Source organism: Ischnura elegans, chromosome 1, assembly GCF_921293095.1.
Source record: "Ischnura elegans chromosome 1, ioIscEleg1.1, whole genome shotgun sequence".
In the NCBI taxonomy this organism is placed as follows: Eukaryota; Metazoa; Arthropoda; class Insecta; order Odonata; family Coenagrionidae; genus Ischnura; species Ischnura elegans.
Window position 1 is genome coordinate 22,961,970 of NC_060246.1, and position 24,382 is coordinate 22,986,351.

Below are 24,382 nucleotides of genomic sequence, written 5' to 3' on the forward strand. Positions count from 1 at the left end.
AATGCAATCGATTTTTAGGCTAATACTGTAAGCATTCTGACTGACAGGCAGGAAGAGTTCTCAGGATGTAATTTTCAAAGCTCAAAAATATTTATTACCATTGAGACTACTTAAAATGAAGTAAAAAAATCAACTCCAATTATTTAAATGTGATTTAAACAAACTGGCTTCTCAGAAAATAAAATTGTTATGAAAGTTGGCTTAAAATCAATAGTATACCACTATGCTGGTTGATTTCAGTATACAGTAGCTGATACAGGAAAATCAACACTCATGAAAGGAAAAAAATAATTCAAAATATTTCAATTTTTTTTAAATTAAGCACACTTCGCCATCATTGGTAAAGATGATCACATTTGAAGTCATGATTAATTTCACATCTTATAAGCACCTTCAAAGTACTTCACAAACGGATTTCATTTTACATAGAAGAAATAAAATGACTCAAGAAGTATTTCACACATAACTTCTCACTCATAACATTGCAGTGATCAATGATTTCTAAGAAGAAAAGAGTGAATAATGGTAAAACAAAATATAAAAATAATAGTGCTTCATTCAGCTAATAAAATCAGCTACCACATTATGTTCGCAAGAATACCAAAGAGTGTCAATAATTTTCAGGAAATTCATCTATTTCAATTGTCACAGTATGGGATAATATTTCAGATAAACAGGGAAATCCTTGTGCCTGACATAATTTGTAGCATTTTGTCCTTATATTTCCTTTTGGTTTCATTTCATGAATTTTAATTGCAACAATCTGCATGGAAAAATGTCACACCTTAAGGAGAACAACACCAATAAGTAACCGCATACTTTCCTTTCAGTGCTAATAAGCATCTCGCCATTAGATGCATTTACATGTCATCATGCACTACAGCCACAGGGCTAACAGTTGTGACTGGGTATATTTCTACACAAAAGCTCAAGCAGAAAAAGCATGCGAAATAACACTACTATTCTTTTGAAACACGGAATGGAAAAACTTGGTGATTCCCAAATACTGGGATTATTGCAATAACTCCAAATTCAATGCAGAATTCAAGAGTGGTATAGACTGAAAATTCTGTTACTGTTAACGATTCTTGGTAACGGATGACTGTACAGAATGCCTTTCCAATAATACATACACATACAATCTTTTTGACGGAAGAAAGTAATATGACTATAAAAATGAAGTTAATTTATCAACGAACAGATTTTCTGGCCTTTCAGCATGCTGTTATTATCCACATTAATTCACTGGCACAAGACTACAATCAATTGGCGTCAGAATTCATGTCAAAGTCGCAAAATACTTATGGGGAACTCACAAGCACAAAGCAAGTTTAAGCTTACTCATATATCCATCAATAAATAGAGCATCATTTTACAGGGAAATATGAACTACACAGGGAAAATAACAAAAACAAGACTCAAAAATATCTTACTGATTTTAGCTGTAAGGCAAATACCAGAATTATTTGTGGTTTTATTTCAAACAGAAACATATCTTTCAGAATATCCATCAAAAAATCGCTGCCGTTAATCAATCATGTGTAGAGAATAAGCAACATTACATACAGCTGCAAACAAAAGAAATTAGGATCATTCCATCAAGGTGTTAAATTTAGTAAATTGAATATCATGTATTTTTTTGATTAAGTAAAAAAACCACATTCTTCATCTAGTAGTTGCCTAAGACTCATGATCAAAAAATATTTCAAATCATAGTCAAGCAATATTTTTCATTTAAAATATTTTTTATCAAAGCTTACTTTGATTTGAAATATTTTTTTAATATGTATGAAAATACAAGCCAGTCCTACCTTGGCTGATGTCCTGAGAGCTAGAAGAATCTTGAGATAATCCAGAGGAACCAGGGAATACTCCTGCAAAGTGAAGAAATACAAAAATTAATACATTAATTTTTAAAAACCTCATGAGTACTCCAATTAAACTAGAAACCTATGTCATTGGTGGAATCAGGTCTTACTAGGTGGATATGCTTAACATTCATTGAATGAAGAACTTCGTAGTTTCCTCAGAACTAATACATACACAGTTTACCAGAAAATATACAAATACAGCACTTAAAGACAATGATACATATATAGCACTGAAATGTGATCTACCAACCAAATGCAGAGTAATAATTTATCTAACCTCTAACAACTAAGAACTGATATTGAATGACATATAGATGAAAATAGTTTGGTAACTTATCCAAGACAAACAGTAAACCATACAATGCCCTGCAAAAAAAAAACTGATGTCCAACGAGGAAAGATAGTCGAATGAATTGTGAGAGCCACAACATCGAGTGAGACAAGTCTAATACCATCAACTATATAATATAATCAGTTTGGGCAATCTCGGTTAGGTATACTCTTCCCCTAAACCCCACACCTTAACACTCCTCACCAAAGAAACTTAGAAAACAGACATTTTGACCTGGTATTCAGGGAGCTGCAAACCTATCTATTCACAGCTACATAATACCTAATGAAAATATGTACATCATTGCCAACAGTTCTGAAACAATGAGATATGTAACATGAATAATATTCATCATAAAATTAATGCATTATAGACAATAGATAAGGTTTGGAATTCATGTGAACTCCAGCCTTACGATAGAGCCACCACCAATTTTTTACCTTAATAACATAGACGTTTCGCAGATGTGCATGCACTGTGTAATGTACTGTACTGTATATGTTTAATAGGAATCTTCTCTTAGCATGGATGCATATATGCAGCAAAGCATGAGCCCATCATCACCTTGCACCAGAAAGATAACACACCCAAATATTAAGTACATACATCTAGGAAAAAATATGAAATATCTAAGGTGAATTTCTAAAGTAATTCTATTTCACAGATAATACATATAAAAATGGCCTCAAACATTGGGCAAGCTTAATACTAATATAATGTATGTATATTTTAAGAGTTGTTTTCCCTTAACATGACTATAAAAATGAATTTTCTGCTACAGCAGTAAGACATCTTGGATGAGATTACAGCGCTGCTTAAAAGTTCCTGGAAAGTTTCCAGAAAAATATGCACACATTACAACAAGGTTTTACGTCCATAAATATCTGAATAAATCAAAATCAAACTTGAAAACTGTAATGCAGCATCCACAATCAGTCTGTATGGTCCAAAATATTAATTTATCAGTGGCCTAATTCCAGTGGTCTTCCTGACACTTTAAGCGCACCAGATACGAATCAATATTTTCCCAGATTTTGGCACCTTTTCCAGCCACAAAAACATTGGCTAGTCATTATTCTAGATAAGATGGATAGCTCACAAGTATGTAATTGAGAAGCTGACACTCAATATGAATAAATCTCATTGCAGTCAACTTTTAACTTAATCAGGTTTACCACCATAGGCTAATATTGATTTAGGTTACCACCATATAAAGGCACTGAAGAGAGACACATGCAGTCATTCCTACCTGCAGCGCATTCTTCTCTTGCAATATATCATTATAGCATCACTGCCAACAGCACAGTGGTACAAAATACTCTGTCTAAACATCAGCTTCTGTTCCAGGTAAATATAACAGTCAAATCGCATTCATGAGAAATGATTTCATTGAGACAAAAATTTTTTGATTCATCACACTTAATAGGTGACACTGCATTGCACACAGCTCAGTCTCTTCCTATAATCTAACTACTTTACACATTCATTTTTTACCAGATACTTATTCAATATTCAAATACCTAATATTAACTAATATTCAAAGATATTTATCATCATTAACTTGACTTCAACAATGCTAGTGATGGCAATGAAAGATTGAACAAACATTCACAAGTTTTACACCGGTTTTCAACTTCACCACATAAAGCAACATTAAAAGTTGGTTTCTCGTACAAAGTAATTCCTAAAAGGAGCACAATGTATTCCAGATCATAATAAAACAATTTTTTTTCCAATTTATAAATGCTGAACAAAAATCTGCATTTATTTAAAATATTTTTTTTTAATACTAACAAAGAAAGGGAAATACATATAATAGCTCTTGTTGCAGATGCTGAAGGCACAACAGAAGTCTTCGGAGTAAATTTTTAACTCCATTTCAACAATGGATATCCAACGGCTTGTAAAAGGTATAGCCTTCCTCCTGCCCATTGATATCATGTGTACACTATAATACATACATAAAAAGGAGACACAGGTCTATGTCTGAACACAAATTCTACTGCCTTGATAAGAGCATAACTTTCAAAATACATACACAGCTACTCACTACATAAGTTTTACTCAAGGAAAGAAAAATTTCAGAGTTGTTTTCCTGTAGACTCTTGGTACGTATCTCCTTTCCCTAAGGATAACAAGGAACTACACCATCACGTAATGATATCCAAAGATGGGGCTAAAAATTTTAACTCAATAACTTAGACAAAATATGCATAAAATACTAAGGAAGATTTCTTGAAATAGCACAATTGGCTTCGGGAGGAGCACTTTTTAAGTCATGTATGCCACTTGACATTATAATTATAGTCCTGGTATCCAACTGTTGATTTCAGTATTATAACTGAAAATTTGTTTCCCAAAGAGTAATTTTCTCTCCATTATCTAATTAACGGATCTTCTTTCCCGTCAATTTCAAGGTCTAAACTGAACTAAACCACTACACTTTCCTGGGAAAACTTGAAGCTCCAGAGATTTTGGATGTGTTGCTATCTTGAGTAATTGAACAAATGGCACATCAAACTTGACACCTATCCTCTCCATATTTTCCTCAAAACAACAGTCTGAGGAATGAGCTACTTCTCAGCAAGTTTTCTCCCAGTGCCATCTGTATCTTTCAATTATTCCCAAATTGAAGCCATTGAAAGAGAAAATTCACTAGTGAGTCATTCAGCCGCAAAGCTTCCTCTTTTTAAGGAGTTTATTTGGGGTAAAATTACAAAAAATAAGATAATACATTATTGCAAAGTTTACAGAAGGCCTGAAGAGAAAAACATGATTCTCACCAGTCAGAAAAAGACTACACACAAAATTGCCACCTCTTCACGATACAGTTCTTACTCTCATGTGATATTTTCCAGTGAAAATTCATATGTAACTTATTTACTATGATGTTTATTACTTCAAATTACCTTTACTTCCACATAAGCTTTAGTAAGGGTATACTCAACACAAGTTCCCACCAAGTCCCCAAAGTAGACATATATATACTGAGGAAACTGAGGCATTGAGATGCCAAAAAAAACTGAGTTCATAGTTTAATTCAAGTCTAGTAATTTTTTACAGAAACAATCATTCAGATTTTATTATCATTTATTTGACTGACTTCATTAACACAACAGAGGATTTGTTCTTCAATTGTTCTTTTATTTCCGATTTAGATAGAAAGTGAAGAGACTCATTTCTTCAATTTTTCAATCCAAAACCTGATTCTCAAGCTACTTGGTGCAAAAAATCCACGGCCTTAACCCTAACCAATATGGGTTGATAACATTTATCACTCCTTCCAAGAAGGTAACCTCTTCAAACCAACTCACATGTTCCTCTTTTGGGTGATTCCTCCCCTCAAAGAGTGTTGCTCCCTGAAAAGTTACTATACCACAACTATAAAAATGTCACCAACTCATGAACAGTAGATGGTAACTTAAACATGTTTTTAATTTTTAACTCTAAAAGAATAACTGCATGAGGCAGATATTTTATTCATCAAAACTCATCTTTCCCTTCCACCTACTGAATTCTTCTAATAAATTGCAATTTCCTGTCTGGCTGAATTACCCCATTCTCAATTAATGAACATAATCATCATCACATTAATGAGAAGGATTTTTTTACAACTACATATCCAGTTTTTTCTTTGCGGCCACGACAAGAACCTACTATGCAACCATCTATTATAATTGCATGCATGCATTATTCTCATGCACAAAATATACCACAATTTATACCAATGGCAAACAAAACCTATCATCAACATAATAGCATTAAATAAATCGTCAACATATGAAGCCATTAGTAATGACTTTCTAGTTAGCTCTTGATTTAGTAACCTTAGGAGTTCCTGACAGCGAACTTAAGTTACTAAAATTTTGCCTGCATAATAGCCAAAAATTTCCCAGATGGGAATAAACAGGTTCATACCAACTTTCCATTTCAAATTTTACAAACTTCTTGTCAGGATCTTCTACATTTCCCTGACTTCATGTCCATAGTTAAGAAGTCGTGAATTAAGATTTTATGGAAAAGAGCAGCAAGGTACACCATGAAATGGCAGGTAGCAGTAGAAAGCCAAGTAGTGGTAGTGGAATAAAAGTAGAAGAGCCAAGTAGGTGGTAGAGCCTGTGTCACCCAAGAAGTATGGTAACAACATGCCCACATCACTGCTCAAACATACCAACCATTTGCAACAACACCCAGTGAGTTCAACATGTTAACGCTGTTCATGAGCATTCAATCACAATATAGGTCTTTACGCAGATCCGCTGTAGTTTTTCCCTGACCATCATCTAATTTCCCACACATTTCTAGAACTTCCAGTCACGATTCTCCATCATTTCCTGATTTCCCTGATAGTAATCTGAATTTATTATAATTGAAACTATTCCACCACATCACACCTGGTACACCTAGTGCAATTCATATAGCCCATGAATAAATAAAAAAAATGAAAGCTTGAAAAGCATAAATAACTCAAAGGAACCTTTAGCCATACCTAATCCTAATTAACCATAAATAATTCAGCAATTGGGTACTCTCATTAGCATGGTCAAGTAAAAGAACTACCTCAATGAAAATTTCTTTCTGATGACCAATCACTAGTGAAATTTTGGCAATGGATGAATAGAAACATATTAGCTCATCAGTTTCTCCGAAGTAAGGCCTTTGGGTTTACTTCATGGCATAGCATAAAAATCACAAAAGCAAAGTTCTGTCTTCTCACTTCATTTTTCGAATGCCAAACTCAAACATGCACAATGAAAATGGTGGGACTGGAACATTTTACACATCCATTGTAAATGACATGTTTTCAAGGATAAAGCAGAAAGCAGCACACAATGACAATTCAGGTCCAATCAAGACATGGGGAAATGAATTAGGCTGAGTCGTTACGTAATGATAATAAGAGACAAATAACTCTGCATGCTTCACTGGAACTCCAATGATTGTCTTCTCACACAAACATACCTTATCTCTTTGAGAACTTCTGATGATACTCAGCAAAACAAGGGTTCAAATGAAGTCCAATCTTGCATTCTGAACATTGCCAAGATGTTTCACGTCGCAGTTTATTTTTCCAACACACTACACATCTTTTACGAGGATTCAGCTGTGACTTAGTGGGCGGAATTTTCCCAGGCACATGAAGGCTCTCTGATACAGTAAACGAAGCAGTTTCTATGCCCACTTCAGCAGCTTTCATATGTCTGTTCTGTACTTTCCTCCCTAAGGGGATGTCCCTCGACTCTTGCTCACACTCCACGCCAATTGTCCTTAATGGGTCGACCATCCTCATGTGCATGACGAAGGTGTCGTGCAGCACATCTGATAAATAGAAAAATTCTTTGTAGCTTTTTGCTGTTCCTCATCTTTCCTAATCCTGGATCATTTTCCCACACCTGCCTAACCAACAATTTGAGATGGGTTCAATCATCAGGTCGGGTTTCTTCAACTGATTTCTTTCCATATTATTTCATCCATTTCAGATCCCATATTGCAGTAGCATAATTATGTTATGCTTTCCATAATAATTCAAAATTATGAAATAAATGCATTTTTTTAAACAGAGATCGACATACTTCAAATCGCCTATCAGTCTCGAAATTTTTCTACAACATTTCAACAGGAGACTTTTACCCACGATAAAAATAATGTATTACATGAGTTGTAAAAAGATGATAACTTAACATATGGGATGATTTTTTTATTTAATGTTATTGGGTTTGATGCCATTCCACTGGAGCTTCACTATACAAACAACTAATTATTATCACAAATGCCACACTTTCAAAAAAAAAAGAAAAATAATTATCCAGCACTGATTAATGGCATTGAAATGATTAGCAGCAAATAACACAAAAAGGCCAGGAGATTTATAACACGATTATTCATTGAGAATTCTGCAGGATGCCATCAAAGCTACTATGCATGGAGGGCCAAGTAAAATTGCATCTTAAAGACTTGCAGATCAAAGTGCAAACAGCAACACTTACAAATACTATTTCAATTGAGTAATTTTAATAAATCTCACTTTATTATAAATAAACTGCACAAAAACAACTTCATGTACCAAAATCTTCCCATATCAAGTAATAAAAATGGCTGAAACATTTTTCCTAGATTACATTAATCATGACTTGCAATAAGAATCAGATATTGTACCCACATCAGGCATGTTGCCAGAGAAGAGGCTGTGATTGAGAACGCCAAAAAACTTGCCAGGTTCCTCAAATAAATTGTTAAACGTGAAACTGAGCGAATACAATCCTGGTTTCCACAAAAAATTTAAGTTAGGTATTGAAATATCCATTATTATAAATGATTATGGCACCAACAATAAAAAGGCCTGTGTGTTAATGGAATTGGATAATTGTGGACAGCACTCCAAAGGAGGACTAACTGTCTCAACTGCATAAGATATGGCTCTCCTTTCAACCACCTAAATGAATTCCTGACAGTGCCGATGACCAAACAAGATTAATTGAGAACTAATACCAATCAGTAGAGACAGCTGATGTAGCACAGGGAATAAAATGTAATCAGTTCACAGGTTAGTTTGGAATTTTGGCTAAATACTGACACCCTTCAATTCAATTTTAGCTATTATTCTTTATATTCACAAGCCACAATTCTAAAGGGGTAGAAATGCATACCTTCATAAAATTTAACACTCTTGAAAATAATTTAACCCTTAACTACAGGCGCGGGGTGATCCCCAAGCTGGTAAATTTGTTGTTTACTTCCAGGGTGAATGGGCAACATCGCTTAGCTACTTAGTAGCTTCAAGTCTACTCCCCCCCCTCCCACCAAACTGGTTTTTGTCAGTCTATCTCACCCTTGTGAAGCGTAAACATTGTGCAAAGTGATCTGGGGACTCCGTATGTCCCCGTGCCACTAGTTGCGTTATAGATACCTCATTTTTTTGCATTGAAGCAATTACCATCGTGAAGTGAAGCGGTGTACATTACTTTATTTTGTATTTTGTTATAATAATTGAATTACGAGTTCCCAAGACATGAATGAAGAGAAAATTAAATATGATTTTACGTTTTCACAAAAAAATGCAAGGTTCTTTTCTAAAAATATGAAAAAAAAATTTAAATGTTGAAAATATCAAAATCTAATAATCTACAACTGTTGAAAACAATTTAAACTTTGAAAAATTTATGATGGTTTTGACAAAATATCAATAGTTATTAATAAATTAAATAAATAATTTGGGAATCTGGTATGTCCCCACACCAGCACTAACGTCTCAAAAAACCACGCCAGCAGTTAAGGGTTAAACGCACCAAAATATCTATGATACAAAATCAAATAAGTAGCCTTTAAAACAGAATATCATGGCTTTGCTTAATGTACACAAAATATAAGGAGCACAAGTCACATCAATATTTACAAGGATTATTTAATTGAGGTTTTACATTTATGGTTCATGTTCGCTCACTGTGAGCTCTACCCTTAAGTTCTGCGGTATAATTTCTTCAGATATAATAAACCAATTTTTCAAATCATAATAAAAATTTTAATCTTGAATATGCTACAACAATCAGAATCATAAATTTATCACATTTTTAAAGCCATATTTTAGGCAATTCATCCCATTGCCATTAGCTGAGAACATCCATTTGCCACACAATGACTACGTATCCTCTTCACCCTTAATAAATTCTGATTCATTAGAATGAATATTTCCATAAGTGTCCACCAATTAAATCTTATAATCCTAAGCTCTTCTTCGTGTCCTTCATAAGATGAAATTTTTGTAAATTTTTCTTCTGCCAATAACAACTGCATAATGCACAAGTTCCTTCTTACACTAGCCACAGACCAAGATAACTATGAAGAAGCCAGATTATCCTTTTAAGTCAAATTTGATAAAAATTGCAAATAACTATTTATACTACTTGACGACTTCCAATAGAAAATAGTTTACCAACATTGAAAAATAAATTGATAGAACTAGATGTTGATAGCCTATCCTATTCATTGCCTGAGCCAGCATTGCCATAATTTCAACATCAAAATGAAAAAGAAGATACACCTGCTAGGCTGCATCAAATAATCATAGCACTTATCAAATAACATATATTAATGCAAAAAATATCCATGAATCTTCAACCATTTAACATTTACTTGTATGACCAGTTTCCAACAATTTCATCAGAGGACAATGCATACAAAAAGAAAAGATAAAAATAATTTACAAACCCAAATAATTTCCTTCAGAAACAACTTTCAACATTAATCATCTCCAGCTCACACTACATACAAGGGGGTCCAAAACCAGTCATTGTAATACTCACACCTATAACTCAAGTTTGATTGAAATGAAAAATACTACCAGAAACTTGTAAATTCAGCTTCCACGTATGCCTTCCCCAGCTTGAAAGGATTTGTGAGAAGGAAACAAAACACACCATCTATTATCCCATAGCATAAATTTCCCTGTTGACAGTCAATGATAACCTAGTTTTACTCTGTACTCAAAAAAATCAACAATGATAACGTTTCATAAACTTCCAGTCTTCAAACTACAATTTGTCAATACATAGCATTGAGTACTACTAGGTTTCGTTGCAATGAAATGAAAGAACATCATTTGAAGACATTTACTACTGGCACTGTGATGGTGAGAACACTTTATTACTATAATTTTAAAATATTTTCATGATAATCAATACATGAGAACCGAATTTATCAGAAAATTAAGCACTATGTCTCAGTAGACTTGCACAGGGCAATATGGCACTTGTACAGGGCAATATGGATAGTAGTAATTAAGAATATCACATGACTCTGGCAAACTAAGACAAAGACAAAACGATTGAAGCCAGATGAAATAAAGAAAAATTAATGATTGAGAATTGCAGAGATAGATGCATAAAAATAAATACATAAGTCTTTTATCACAACTGAAAATGCTTTTCAGAAGTTTGATAAAAATATGAATTCTTCTCCTTTCTTCCAAGTCTTCACCTTGACAATGTTGCTAGTAACAACAGTTTTACCTACGTTCTAACAGGCATCTTCAGAAATTATTGTCGCCAGCAACATCAACTTGGTAAATACCCAGAAGAATGGAGCAGAATTCATCATCATCACAATGCAGAAACAATCACAACAATTGACTAACATATTTTTACTCTAAATATGAACCTTAACACGTTGCGTACCGGGGTACATATTTAAATTCCTAGGAACGCCGATTCTGGGTGCAGGTGTTGAGATTGGAAATATGCCTTTGGTTTAAACATGGTTAAAAAGCAACAATGCTATTTGATAGAATATAACTTCACCCAATCAAACGTTATGATGCATCAATTCATTATGAATAACGAACAACAACTGAAAACATACTAACGAATACGTATTGTACGCTTTAAAATTGTTTAGGATGACGTGCCTAAATGACAAGAATCTTCATCGTCCGTCCGGAGCGTTCGGGAAAAAAATGACGAGAATTCTCGCCACCCGTATGCAACGTGTTAAATAAATACAATCATGTTGATTGAGCGAAACCTGACGGAAAGAACCTTTTCTGTTTGCAGTAGCAACAGTACTAAGTAGCACCTAACAATTTACAGTAAATGAAAAGCCTTACTATGTCAATTTTTCCATTCATACTATGTATAAACAAATAGATTTTCTATATTGTATTAGTCCAATAAATTTAGCATTTAGGTAATGAAGTCAACAAAGTTGTTGACTATGCTCATGCTTTCGTTTTTCAGACACTAACTGTCACTGCAGTAAACACTAATAGCTTATATTGCAATGATTATTCCATCTGAAGAGATATAAAACTGATACAGATCCAAAGTATGTAAAACTCATGTAAAGAATACCTCCCATGATTATTCCTGCTTTTTCATTCCAGGGAAACAAAAAAGTAATTTCATCGAATAAATAGTAAGAAATATCCGCAAATATCATTAATAACAACTTTGGTAGTAAATATTTGGTGGTGGATTGAAATACACCTGAGTTAACTGGATCAATTGTTGAACCTCCTTTCAATTGCAAAAACAATTGGCTATGTCATAACTAGGTAAAAATTTTGACCTTGATAATGACACTACATAATTTCAAAACCATGGTTGGTAATTAAGTGTAAGAAATGAATGTAAAGTGAATATTCTTTTCACTTATTATAGTTCTACCAAGTAAAGCAGCAAGCAAGTTTTATTCATCAGAACTGGTAAAATTTTAAATGAAATTTATAAATTTGTTTGTTACACGAGTTTGTGTATGCATGTGCAGTCCCAGACAAAAAGTGAACCACCTTCGAGTGGAAAAAGGCCAAAAATTATTATTCCAAAAAGTGAGCCTCAAAGGAAGTGACCACTCTATGCCCACCCCACTAGCATTATGTACATTCCACTAGAGCAATAAACAATCTTTCTTAAAGCAGATAATGGCACAGGATGGATAAGCTCCTAGCGAGAGGACCTTCTTGTCTTCCTTGTGTGCTTGAGTTGATGTGGTTTTGTGATACAAATATGTTAAATTTGTAAAATTATTATAAAACGCAAATAAAAGATGAGAGTAATCACCATTAGAAAAGGATAATTATGAAAGCTATGATTACCAACTATGTCGGGTATGCTAAAAATCTTCCTTCGTGTTGATCTTGTGATTCAGTGACCAAATGAAGTATAAGTCAGGCGAAATTTTTCTATCCATGCATGCTATCAAATCTGATTCACATAATATCCAGAGATAGGCTGGTTAAAATGATTGTTTTTATTTATTCTCATCTGATAAGCATCATCAATATATCCCAGACAATGGGAATTCTTCAATAAGAGATTCTCTTAAGTTTAATTTACTCCAAACCACTACTCAAATCCACTGATATGTGTACTTGGTCCATAGATTATAAACTAAAACATCCTGGACATACAATTGAGTGAACAGTTACTTTTACGTGAGACTAACTTTATTCATGTGCATTAACATAAAAGAATGGATGAGTAAATGGTAACCGTATTTTCTGTGTGACTATTCATCAATTTTAATGGAAGGCATTACATAATTCTTTAAGTCATTTCTTTAGTAACCTTTCCAGAGTACAATGTGTAACAATAGAATGCCTGGCAGGAATAATCTCACTAAAACATGCTTTTAAAAGTTATATTTTCAGCTCATTTGTTAAACAGAGTATTATTTTATCAGTTATTTTTACAAGGAGTATCATACTGCAGAAAATCATTTAAAAAAAAGTTATATTGAGACTAACAATAAGTCCAACAGAATCATGGAAAACAATGAGTGCAATGACACTGAAGAAAATAAGCATTCATTGCAATGCTGTATGATCCTCGCACAAGTAGAAGTACAAACAAGGAGCTTCACCAATTACGGTAACACACTTGCGCTCGAGATATTTTTTAGGTCTGATGAAAAAACAACTAGAAGTACTTGTATTTTAAACAGATAATTTTGCATTTCTTTTCTCCACCAAACATTGGGTCCCCTCTTGCTGATCAGCTTGTGACTTTATACCTTATAGCAACATATAAATAGAAATACTGGCCTTTTGTAGAATAGGGTGGTTTCCTATTATTTTTTATTGCATAAATCGAAAGATTATTACTCCTGAAGTACGCGTTTCACACTCTTAGATTTTTAAATGACGATATCTATTTTTTTGCATTTAAATGAAAAGTGAAAATTTTCAAGCTCACGAAAATGCAACGTCTAAGTATGAATGCTGGAAAAAGTCTGTGTGACATATTTCTGGTTCCCACTGCCACCATGTGAGGTGACCTTGGGGCAAGGCTTTGACCGCTGATACGATGCAGGCTGCTAGCAGGTAGCATAAGTACCCAGCTAGCAGGTAGCGCTTGGCTTAAATAAGAATTATTAAAACCCTATCAACCAAAGGAAACTTTCCGACCTTGGGCAATTTTAACAGGTGATTATTAAGACATGTTTCCCTGAGCCCTGTGCCTCATGCATGCATTGGTAATCTCAGACGATGTAAAACTCCTATCTAATCGTATAGAATCTAGGTACCTGTGACTCACGTGGAGTGGCATCGCATGGGCGCCAATCTGGCCTTTTTCAAATGAGGTTAAAATTGACTATTAACATTCGTCTACACCAGTATTTCTAAAACCAAATAATTTGTATATCATGAATACACTAATGGTGGGAAACAAATCGCAATCAATGCCTTTCCTTTTCTTTGATGAAGGAAACTACCCTATTTGATGCAATGCAGGAGCTCAAAGTTTTCCCTTGCTTCAAACAAGATGACAATATGTGCTCTGAATAATCAAGAAATTTCTGACAATGAATTGAAACATTTACAGCAGCCTCTTCTGTACAAAGACGGAAAAATGACTAAGGATATAACCAAATATTCAGAAGGAAAATGCACCAATGTATTTGGGACATTAAAAGAGACTGAGATCTCTGCCAGGTAAAATAGTTAAGAGAAGTATTCCACTGGAATCATGAAATATGAGGATATCTATTGCGTTGATGATTAAGCAAGGGAAAGTGAGATAAAATATCATAATACTGAGTTAACTACATCCAACTGTTAGTACATGTAACTTGGAGAAAAGAATCAAGTAATTGTGGTGTAGTAAAACAAGGCATCAAAGCAGTTGGTTGATATTGTTAACAGAAATGCACAGCAGTAACCAGTTTTCATGTCTTCAAGGGAGTGATCTGTTCATAGTCATAAAATATTTTAGACCTAACAGAAATAACTGCCATGTCAATAGAAGTGGAAGCTTGGATTAGCGAGTGCTCAATCATTCCCACAAAATCACTTACTATAACAGGCACTCATTACATCTAAAGGTGAAACAATGCATGTCGCATAATGTGTATCAAAGTGATCGCAGATCTGGTACCGTTTGCCATTGGTATGATACATCAAATTGCTATGCTACACACTATTTTCCAGACACTGTGCTAAACAGTTACATTGCACTAAGTTGCATGAGAGACAGTGGTAGTAGAGGGATTCAGTTCAATGAGCATGCGGCCCAATTGCACAATCAGAGACACTCGAAAATAATAATCATTAATCTCTCACAAAATCAAGTGAGTCACGATCGTACCATCACACACCATGCAGCCATAGATGCACGGTTTTGGGATCCTAGTGCTTCCACTGTAATTGCATTATAATTTTTTGCATTAATTAAAACAAACAATATATTATAATTTGTGCACTTATTCAGATATTTTTAGTGCTTCTTGGACTCATTGAGAGCTTTGTTCACCAGACCACGATCTTTTTAGCGGTGATAATATGATTACACTCGTATTTCTACTGCTCCATATAAGACCTGGTTTCACAAACCACGGCTGCGTGATCACGGATAAAGAAAATTGGTTTTCACAAATGCTTTAAAATCACTGTGCGACATCCAAAACTACACTGTTAGGGTTGCAACTGCTGCGGGACGTGTATCCGTTGTAACACCTAATTTTGAGTGGTTTGTTTTGGTTTTGGTGTGACGTAATTCAAGCAATAATAAGCAGCAGAGGTGGAGTGAGGTAATTGTTGTGATTGTTGACGGCGCGGGAGGAGATGAATAGGGGGGAGTGGGATTGTGATAGTTATGGCGGACGGGTGTTCCCTTGCTCCAGAGTTTGTATTATTTAAAGTGAAATAAAATATTTGTAAGTGTCGTGTGAAACTAAGTGAAATTAATTGAAACGTTACACCGTGATCACGGAGCGTGGTCACGCACTGTGAGGCTTGGAAAACAGGAACACGGAGCTCCCGTGAATACAGCTCGTGCGCTATCGCTTCCATTTTACGAAGGGGATTCTAATGGAAATAATAAGCCTGGTGTATCCTAGCATTAAAATGCAGTAATTCCGGTGATTTGCATCCAATGTTTTTTTTTATAAAGATCGCAGAAAACTTTGAACAAGAGTGAAAATCAAGCACGGATAATCCACAACACGAATATGCCGCACCCGGATAATCGGGAGTCTGCTGTAGTTCTTTTAATTTCCAAGTCGAAAATCCATGGTACATGATTATCCAGACCCACCATACTTTTCCAAGCTATATTCTCCATGTGTGTTTTCCTTCCACCAATCACGTTCTGTTCACATCCTCCCATTCTAAGTCAAGTATTTGTTATGACTAGTCTCCTTTTTTCTCCTTATATAGACTTTACCTTGGTATCAGCCCAACTTCTCCATCCCCATGGAAATTTTCCATTTCTTCACTTCACTTTTCTACCCAATGCCCCTTACCCTCTTCACTTTCCATAATCTTTTATTTCCCTCTTGGCCAACTCTGAATCCAAGTTCTTCCACTTCCTCCTCTCCTTCATTTTCCAAACCATTTCCTCCATGATCCACAGCTCCTTAATATTTTTCTTCTCTTTGTATCAAAGCAACTTCTTTGGCGATTTTGAATATTCCTGCTACCACTCTCTTCCAGCTTTCCTGTATAGCTTTCACGTCCCATATCTGATGTATGCTTTTAATCATTAGTTCCTGATATTCCCTTTCCTCTTAGTCCCCTTCACAGCTTTTACATTCCACACTTGGAACATTTTCTTTTTTTAAGCCATCTGAATGTTATATTACATCTCATGAATGAGCACTAGGTTTCAGGGGCGAAGATAGGAATTAAAGCTAGGGGGGTTTCAGGTGCAACTAATACTGGGGGGCCTAGTGGTATTGCATACCCATCAGGGTAAGTGGAAGGTGCAGAGACCCTCCCCAGAAAAAAATTAAAATAAATGGTTCAAAAGGGTGAGTTTTACGGCCTTCTAAGGGATATTTTATTAATCCTCACACTATTCTACAAGTAATATTAATCCAATTAAGTTAAATCGGTTTAAATTAAAAATTTCTGTGAGTTCTGGAGGGGAGGTTTTAATCCCCAAAACCTAGCTGACTGCCAACATGGTTAAATTGAATCGAATGCTGATAGAAAACAAAGCTTAATCCAAAACATTCATGCAAATGGTATATATTGCAAAATGCTCATCTAACAGGCCTGTATTACAGTTCGATAAAGATGCAACAGCTACAAGGATGTGGTGAATTAAATGATAGGTTGCATAGCCTTTTGATGCACAAATGTAGAAGCAACCGGGAAAACGAAATCATTGGTAGGTGACCGAAAAAAGTTCTTTTTCCCGAAAGGGTGAAAGAATGAACTGCTGGCCAGGAAAATACAATGTCCTCAAGATTGCATGAATGACTGCAGTCCTCAGACAAGAAAAAACCGTTGAGATATAAAACAAAGTACATATATGCACAATTTTTGCTACTATAGCAAAACAACATTTGAGGCATATATACTCAATATTAAAATTTATTACCCTATATATATTTCACACTCAATTCACAATAACATACGTCATATTGCACATTTTAGTCTGAAATGAGGGGTCACCATCTTCCTCATTATGTGACATAAGTAAAAGTTTCCGGCACTTCCTGCATGCTACTGTAATCTTTGCTTATTTCCCTATTTGACACTGGCAAATATTCCATTTATGTGAAATTGATAGCTGTGTTAATGCTTAACAATCATATAGCACATGCTACATGGCCAACAAATCAAAAAAGTCATTTAACTAGGCCGTCTGCCAATCCATGCAATATCCATATTCGATGATAATATTACGAATTATTATTAACAGTCAACATACACATATTTTCTTCATGCAATTTTTATAGTGTAGGCTGAAAATTAGGTAGCTCTGGTTCCAGAATGGCTTAAGATAAAAGGCTTAAATTTTATATGAAAACCAACTATGTGTACCAAATTTCATTAAAATCCAAACTGGTGGTTGCATGCCATAGTTCAGTTAATATGTAATAGAACCTACAACCGTCATGCTATTGCAAGCTCTTTCCTCTCACATTGCAAATTAAAAGAATTTCAAGACAGCAAGATTCATGAATTAGATGAAGTTATGTTCGTACGTAGGTTTCCGCGGTGATTACTTGAGTTCAGCATTCTTTCGGGCTGCATCCGCGTCCGTTGTCGAAGAACCACAACAGTTTCTTCACCTGAGGACGCTGGCAGGAGAGCTGGCGAAACTGTTGTGGTTCTTCGACAACGGACGCGGATGCAGCCCGAAAGAATGCTGAACTTTAGATGAAGTAATCCCTAAAATGATTTTTTGATGAAAACTTAGTACTTACTAATTAAGCTTTTCTTTGCTAAAATTTTAAACAAAAATTTTCATGGGTAATCTATTGTCTACTTTAAGCAAGGAGATGGTAGAGATATTTGACAATAAATTTCCTTCATTAAAATAGCGATAGTATGGCAAATAGATGTATTTGTAATACACAAAATATGAAATGATGACTCAACAAGCTAGATAAGCATACACTTTGGGAGGTTACCTGTATTACTAGTTATCCCTGATACAACAAACTGATACCAGGACAGGACAATTCTTTTGTTCCATCCCAGCCTATTCCCAGACTTGTTTTTTCTGGTCTCCCCTTGGTTTACACACGTAAATGAGAACATTTATGAGTAAACATACGAATAGTGCTTGTTTATTTAGCCATAGAAATTCTAAGAATGTTGAAAGTGTCTTAAACCAAAAATTGGGATTGACAACAATAAACTCCTGTCAGTCATAAGTAAAATTTTCAGCCCCATTAGAATTCTTAATTTTTTTTTGATCTCAAGGAATTCCCACTTCAGAGAGAGAAATAATTTTGGTTTAAAGCCTATTATATGTACTGCTAAAATCAAAACCTTTCCTCATTATCTCCATGACTTGATTGAAAAAACCTTTTTTTCGATTACGAGAAGAAAAGTAAATCCCTGGGCACAGAAAAAAATGGCAGAGTTTGTTAAGCCATTACAGCTAGCAATTATATTTATAGTCTATTTCACAATAAAAACACTCATAATTAGGTGGTAAAACAAACAGGTGCTCAATTATGTCTCCTTGGAAGGGTACTTGGCTCTAAAATGAGGCCTCGACTGAATAATATGCAGGGCATTCCACTCAAAAACATGCAGCCGACCTACACTTATCAGAGGAAAGTCTTCCGATAATTTTGCCAAGAACTCAAAAAAGGCACCCTCACAAAATTGGAGCTACATAGTAAACTTTGTAACCAGAGATCCTAAACCTTTTTTGAAGAAATACTTACTTTAAGTAACATTCCAACTTTCAAAAATAGGAAAAATGAACATTTCTCAAATGAAGCAAAAAATATCCTTTTGGAACTTCGTCGATGACCAATTCCAAGCCCTAAGGCCATGATTTGCTTAGCCACTTTTCAAATCCATGGGGTCCAATCTTTTAAGATATGGGTGTCGCCTGAAAACCATTCCATTAACTACTCAATGACTTCCTCATTTTGGGAATCATATTGAACAGTCAGGAAAACAGTAGTATTCCAACAAAATCATGCGATATTCCACATATATCACTGTTCCTTCACAATTATGAGAGGTATTAAGGCTTCTTATTGCAAGATTCAGTTTGCCTACTCAGCTCCACTAAATCATGGCACAAAAAATCATTTCATTTAAAACCATAAAATATATGAGTCCATTGTTTGTAGCCACCAGGAGACATAATAGTAACCATTTTGCACTGTTCATGGGAAAAATTTTCATTCCTCAGACTCTAGGCCTACACAAGTAAGATTTATTCCTGGATTCCGAAATTGCTGTTGGCATGTGCACAAGGAGTTTTTAACTGGATGTCTCCATTTGCCCTTAGCACCCTACATCTCCTGCGGCAAAATTCAGTGGTTTAATTGTTATTCATATTATATTTATAAATATTTATTTTTCACTTGGGATAATGGAGACCTGCTGTTTAATCTTCGATTCATGTTTAAGCAGAGACAGTGCTTTAATGTAATCTTCCAATATAAGCTGTTAAACAACCTAGTAGATTCCCCTGTCTTACTAAGAGAAATTTTCACGTAAGTTCCTTCTTACTCCACTAGATGTGACACTCTTTTTGACAATAGCCACCACTCACGCAACTACGACTACTTTCTCCCATTACAGCAAATAATGCTTGACGGCAATTTATGTCTCAAAGTGGACCTATTTTTTGATTCTTTAACGTCTATAATGATATACTTGAAAGGAATACAAGATAAGATGTTACCTAATACTTAATTAACTATTACAATATGTATACTATTGTCTCTGTTATGATATTTTATGGCATATTTATGAAGAATTATTTGCTCTGTAATTGGGCCTTGGCCCGTTAATTAATAAAATATGAAATATTCCATCTTAAAAATACTGACGTGTGAAGGAAAATCAGATAAAGCAACTGAGAATTATCAAAGAAAAGCTGAGGGAGGGATTTGCAACATAGGTAGATTTTCTACAATGACCATTCTGTATTGGCCTTATTACACTGTCAACTGACCAAAAAAAAATGGCTAAAAATATTTGCACCTACACTTTGAAGGTATCTTTTACAGGTAGGGACACATCCTTTCAGAGAGCTACAAAGTTTGCTTACGAATCTCCCAACTTGGGAAGAAAAGTCTTATCAATCTTAATATAATCTCATACATAAAGTCATATTAATCTTAAGCAAGTTTTTACTCCCTCATTTTCTCCTCCTTCCCTCAATGGTGCATAGTATTACAACTATTAATTAGGCTTGTTTATAAAATAAATTTCTAGGGAGCTTCCATAAAAGGCAAAAGATATTCTGTAATTTCAACCCAAATCCATCCTATTTAATTTAATATACATACCCAAATACTATTTTTTTTTAATAGTTCTCATCAGTCATGATGATCACCTTTGCAAATCACCAACTTCATATCTAGAAACAGCTACAACCACTAAAATACTATTAACTATCTACTATTACACAAGTACCTATTCACAAACAGCTACACAGAGCCAAAAATGAAATAAAATGTATTCTGCCTTACGCCTTCCCAACTTTGCCATTAATAATAATTGATATTGGCTATAATGATCACAATAACTGTCTCCCACCATCCTTATGAATGCAAAATGCTCATCGTGACTAAGTGATTGTAATAACTTCTGCCAATCAAGCATCTTCATAATTCATAAAACAATTGTTGACAGCAATTGTGATCGACCATAGTGTGGAGGAATGTAGAAGTGTCAGATATTGAAATACCCAAATTAAAACATAAGAATATGATGAACGCACAACCAAAACCAAATTATAATCCTAACTTCATGATAATAAAGTTCTGAAAAAAATGGAAAGAAAGAAAGTAGAAACATTACCTTGAAGCCTCTCCTTGGCATCAACCTGCAATGCAACATTTGGTTCCAACACAGCTCCAGACCCAATAGGAGGGAGCCCCATGGCTGATGAAATTTGCTTCGACTCCATACCATGAGACTCTTGTCGTTGCTGTCCCCCTTCTGAACCAGAGGGACCACCAACGTGCACCAAATGAGCCATTGCTGCCAATGCAGATCCTGGAGGTGGATCACCCTGACCTCCACCTTCAGCAGGCAAATGATTCCGCCCAGTCCCAACCCCCCCACCTCCCACCCCTTCCACTGGCGTACACTCCCCCTCCATTTCTTCCATTCCCTCTTCAATGTCATGAGGTAAACTTGGAGCAATCTCACTAGAGTACTCATCCTCGATTTGACTATAATCTACAGGTTCTTCCTTTGGTTTTGTCACATCAAATCCAGAGTGCAATAGGTCTTCCCTACCGGCAGAACTCGGAGGAATGCATTCAATAGGCGAGTGCGGCCTACTAGAGGGCCGAGGAACCACCCTGGACCGTCTCTGCTCAGATTTCATCCTTTTGTACGGAACAGAACCAGAATCATCATCACAGTGAGAGGGCACACCCCTAGGCCTCCTCTTCTCTTCAGACAATGCTCTCTTATGGGAATCCTAAAATATTCCAAACAAAATATTAATATCAAAGGGAAACCAAAGCAAAAAAATAATATGAGCATCATAAATATATGAAAGCGCTAAGAAGACATTAAAAATGAAAGATAGGAGACCAAAAGGAATACCTTGTCACTGTTTTCACCAGTCAAGCCTTTGATTTTCAACATTTCTGCAGTCTTCAGAAACCCTGTGAGATCGTCTTGCCTAACATTGACTTCGCCCCTGTACATAAACTGAAGAATAGCCTGAAGTTCCTTGTGGCCCACATCCTTGAGAATAACAATAGGGTGACGACAAGGATTTTCCTGAAAGATAAACGTATTTCATTCGAAATGCAAATTTTTGGAAACATTGAACAAAAAAAATACTTAATGATATATTACACACTTAGTTATCAATGAACTTTCCAAAATAGTGCGATATGGCCACACAAATTTTACGTGTAAATAAGTAGTAAGATATACACGAATATTGTAAAATCGATAATACAATGCATTTGTTTTCCCTTTAAATCCAATCATCGATTTCTGGAGAACCAAGATACGCTCGTGTTCAATTTGCCGAGGGCTGGATTTTCAATGGCAAATTCATAAATCCATGCGTTATCGACAGAAACCGTAATTTAAGGACAATAAAACTTGTACAAGCATCACATAATACATCTTAGCCCATACCTCTTGAGAGAGATAATTTACAATTTCATTAGCTTTGTCTTGAGTGATCAACTGAAACACACCCATCTCGACGAATAGACGTTCTTTCCCAAAGAAATAGCTGATGTAATGACAATATCGTCCATATATTTTGTAAATAACAATGAAAACTACCCAGGATATAATATTATCATGCACGGAAATATTAATATGTGAGTAGACTACTTGAGAACTACACATCTATAGAAAATTGAGATACGGGTTACTTACTTTGAAAAGTGACTTGAAGTACGGGCTACAAACTGATAACACAATTTTGTGAGCTTGAACGTATTTTCCATCACACGCTAAAGTCACATCCACTAAGTCTTCTTCTTCCAGCAACTCATGGAAACCCAGGGTAAGGTTATTATGGAAGTTGTTCCACCGTAGCGAAAATTGCTCCGCATCATCTTCTCCAACAGACATATTGACTAGCTAATATCACTTAACCGAGTCAAACCTGAGATGATAACTACTAAATTTAAGGTCTTTTACCATCACAAAGGCACTTGTTTCGAAAGTCTATGTTCCGTGGACAGTTTGCGACACTCGTCCGGGCAAGTCCATTGGTAAGAAAGTTATAACACTATGAACACATAAAATAAATTACTTCCACCTTGAATGCGATTTCATTATCGTTAGCACATCGAGTTTTTTAATATCAAGATTAAAAATGTATATCTTGAGGATCCTATTGCTCCAATATTTGTAGACAAAAATCAGCTTTCGTGTACAAGCTGAAATCCAACGATGGCTACTTATTCATGTTGGCGTCCCTCAACACTTATGTGAAGACTACTCCCACTATAGTAACTTCGACGTGTTTAGTCATAAATACCATAACAATATTTTCGTTTTCTCACAAAAATATGCATCTAGCGGCATTAAGAAATTCCCTAATCACTAGATAACTACAGAGACGCGCACTATCTTCTGTTTCCAAGAAATGCCGTTGGCTGATGCTTCCCTTATCACTTCGTCAGCCAGCGTTTGGGATGGTGTCCTGTAAACTTTTGGATGTCAATTTTGTTTACCTAGACAGCGGCACTATAAGTAACTAATAATAAAAAATAAAATTGTCAATCTATTTCGTGTATAACTGAATGATAATCTTCTTTGTAGTGAATGGTTATCTCGAAATCACTTATTTGAAAGGCATAGCTAATCGATCCATAGTAATCAAAATTGGAACTGTGCGATAGAAAATATAGTTTTTATAGGATTGAGTGGTAAAGCAAAAATTCGATGAAATTTTATTACACCCTTAAACCAAACCATTGGGTAAAATAGATCTGCCGATATTATTCGAAGAATAAAGCATATTTCGGAGTCCTTTTCATCGAGTTCATCATCGATGATCATTTGGATGATGGAATTTCAGACCGCTGGGATAGTTGGGATGAAATCGTCCTGTTCCCGATCCTACGTTTTTCTTTATCACTGCTCAAGTATGACTGATGGCATCCTTGGCGAAACACTACCGAGGCTGATATCGCAGAAACTGATTGCCATTAGACGGCTATATTTCGTTGACGGAAATGGTTAGTTAATTAAGTCATTAAGTTCCATCATAACTGGAGATGCATATGCGTGTCCTTTTTAATCGCTGCATCCAACGTATTTCGAGTC

General features: G+C 35.2%; 1 protein-coding gene across 15 annotated transcripts in view; it reads right to left on the reverse strand.

Moving 5' to 3' along the window:
• LOC124156964 (broad-complex core protein-like) overlaps nt 1-24,025 on the reverse strand; it is a 111,060-nt gene extending 87,035 nt beyond the window's left edge. For 3 of the 15 annotated variants that reach the window (XM_046531454.1, XM_046531502.1, XM_046531498.1), the window contains exons 1-4: nt 22,982-23,946; nt 22,184-22,363; nt 21,425-22,055; nt 1,812-1,874 (exon numbers count right to left, since the gene is read on the reverse strand). In XM_046531454.1, coding sequence (XP_046387410.1) covers nt 1,812-1,874; nt 21,425-22,055; nt 22,184-22,363; nt 22,982-23,179 — 1,072 coding nt within the window. In that variant the 5' untranslated portion in view covers nt 23,180-23,946. Of the gene's footprint in view, nt 1-1,811; nt 1,875-7,164; nt 7,522-21,424; nt 22,056-22,183; nt 22,364-22,981 lie in introns of all 15 variants that reach the window. The other 12 variants (XR_006864500.1, XM_046531412.1, XM_046531418.1 and 9 more) reach the window with 12 other exon arrangements.
• Nucleotides 24,026-24,382: the final 357 nt, after the last annotated feature.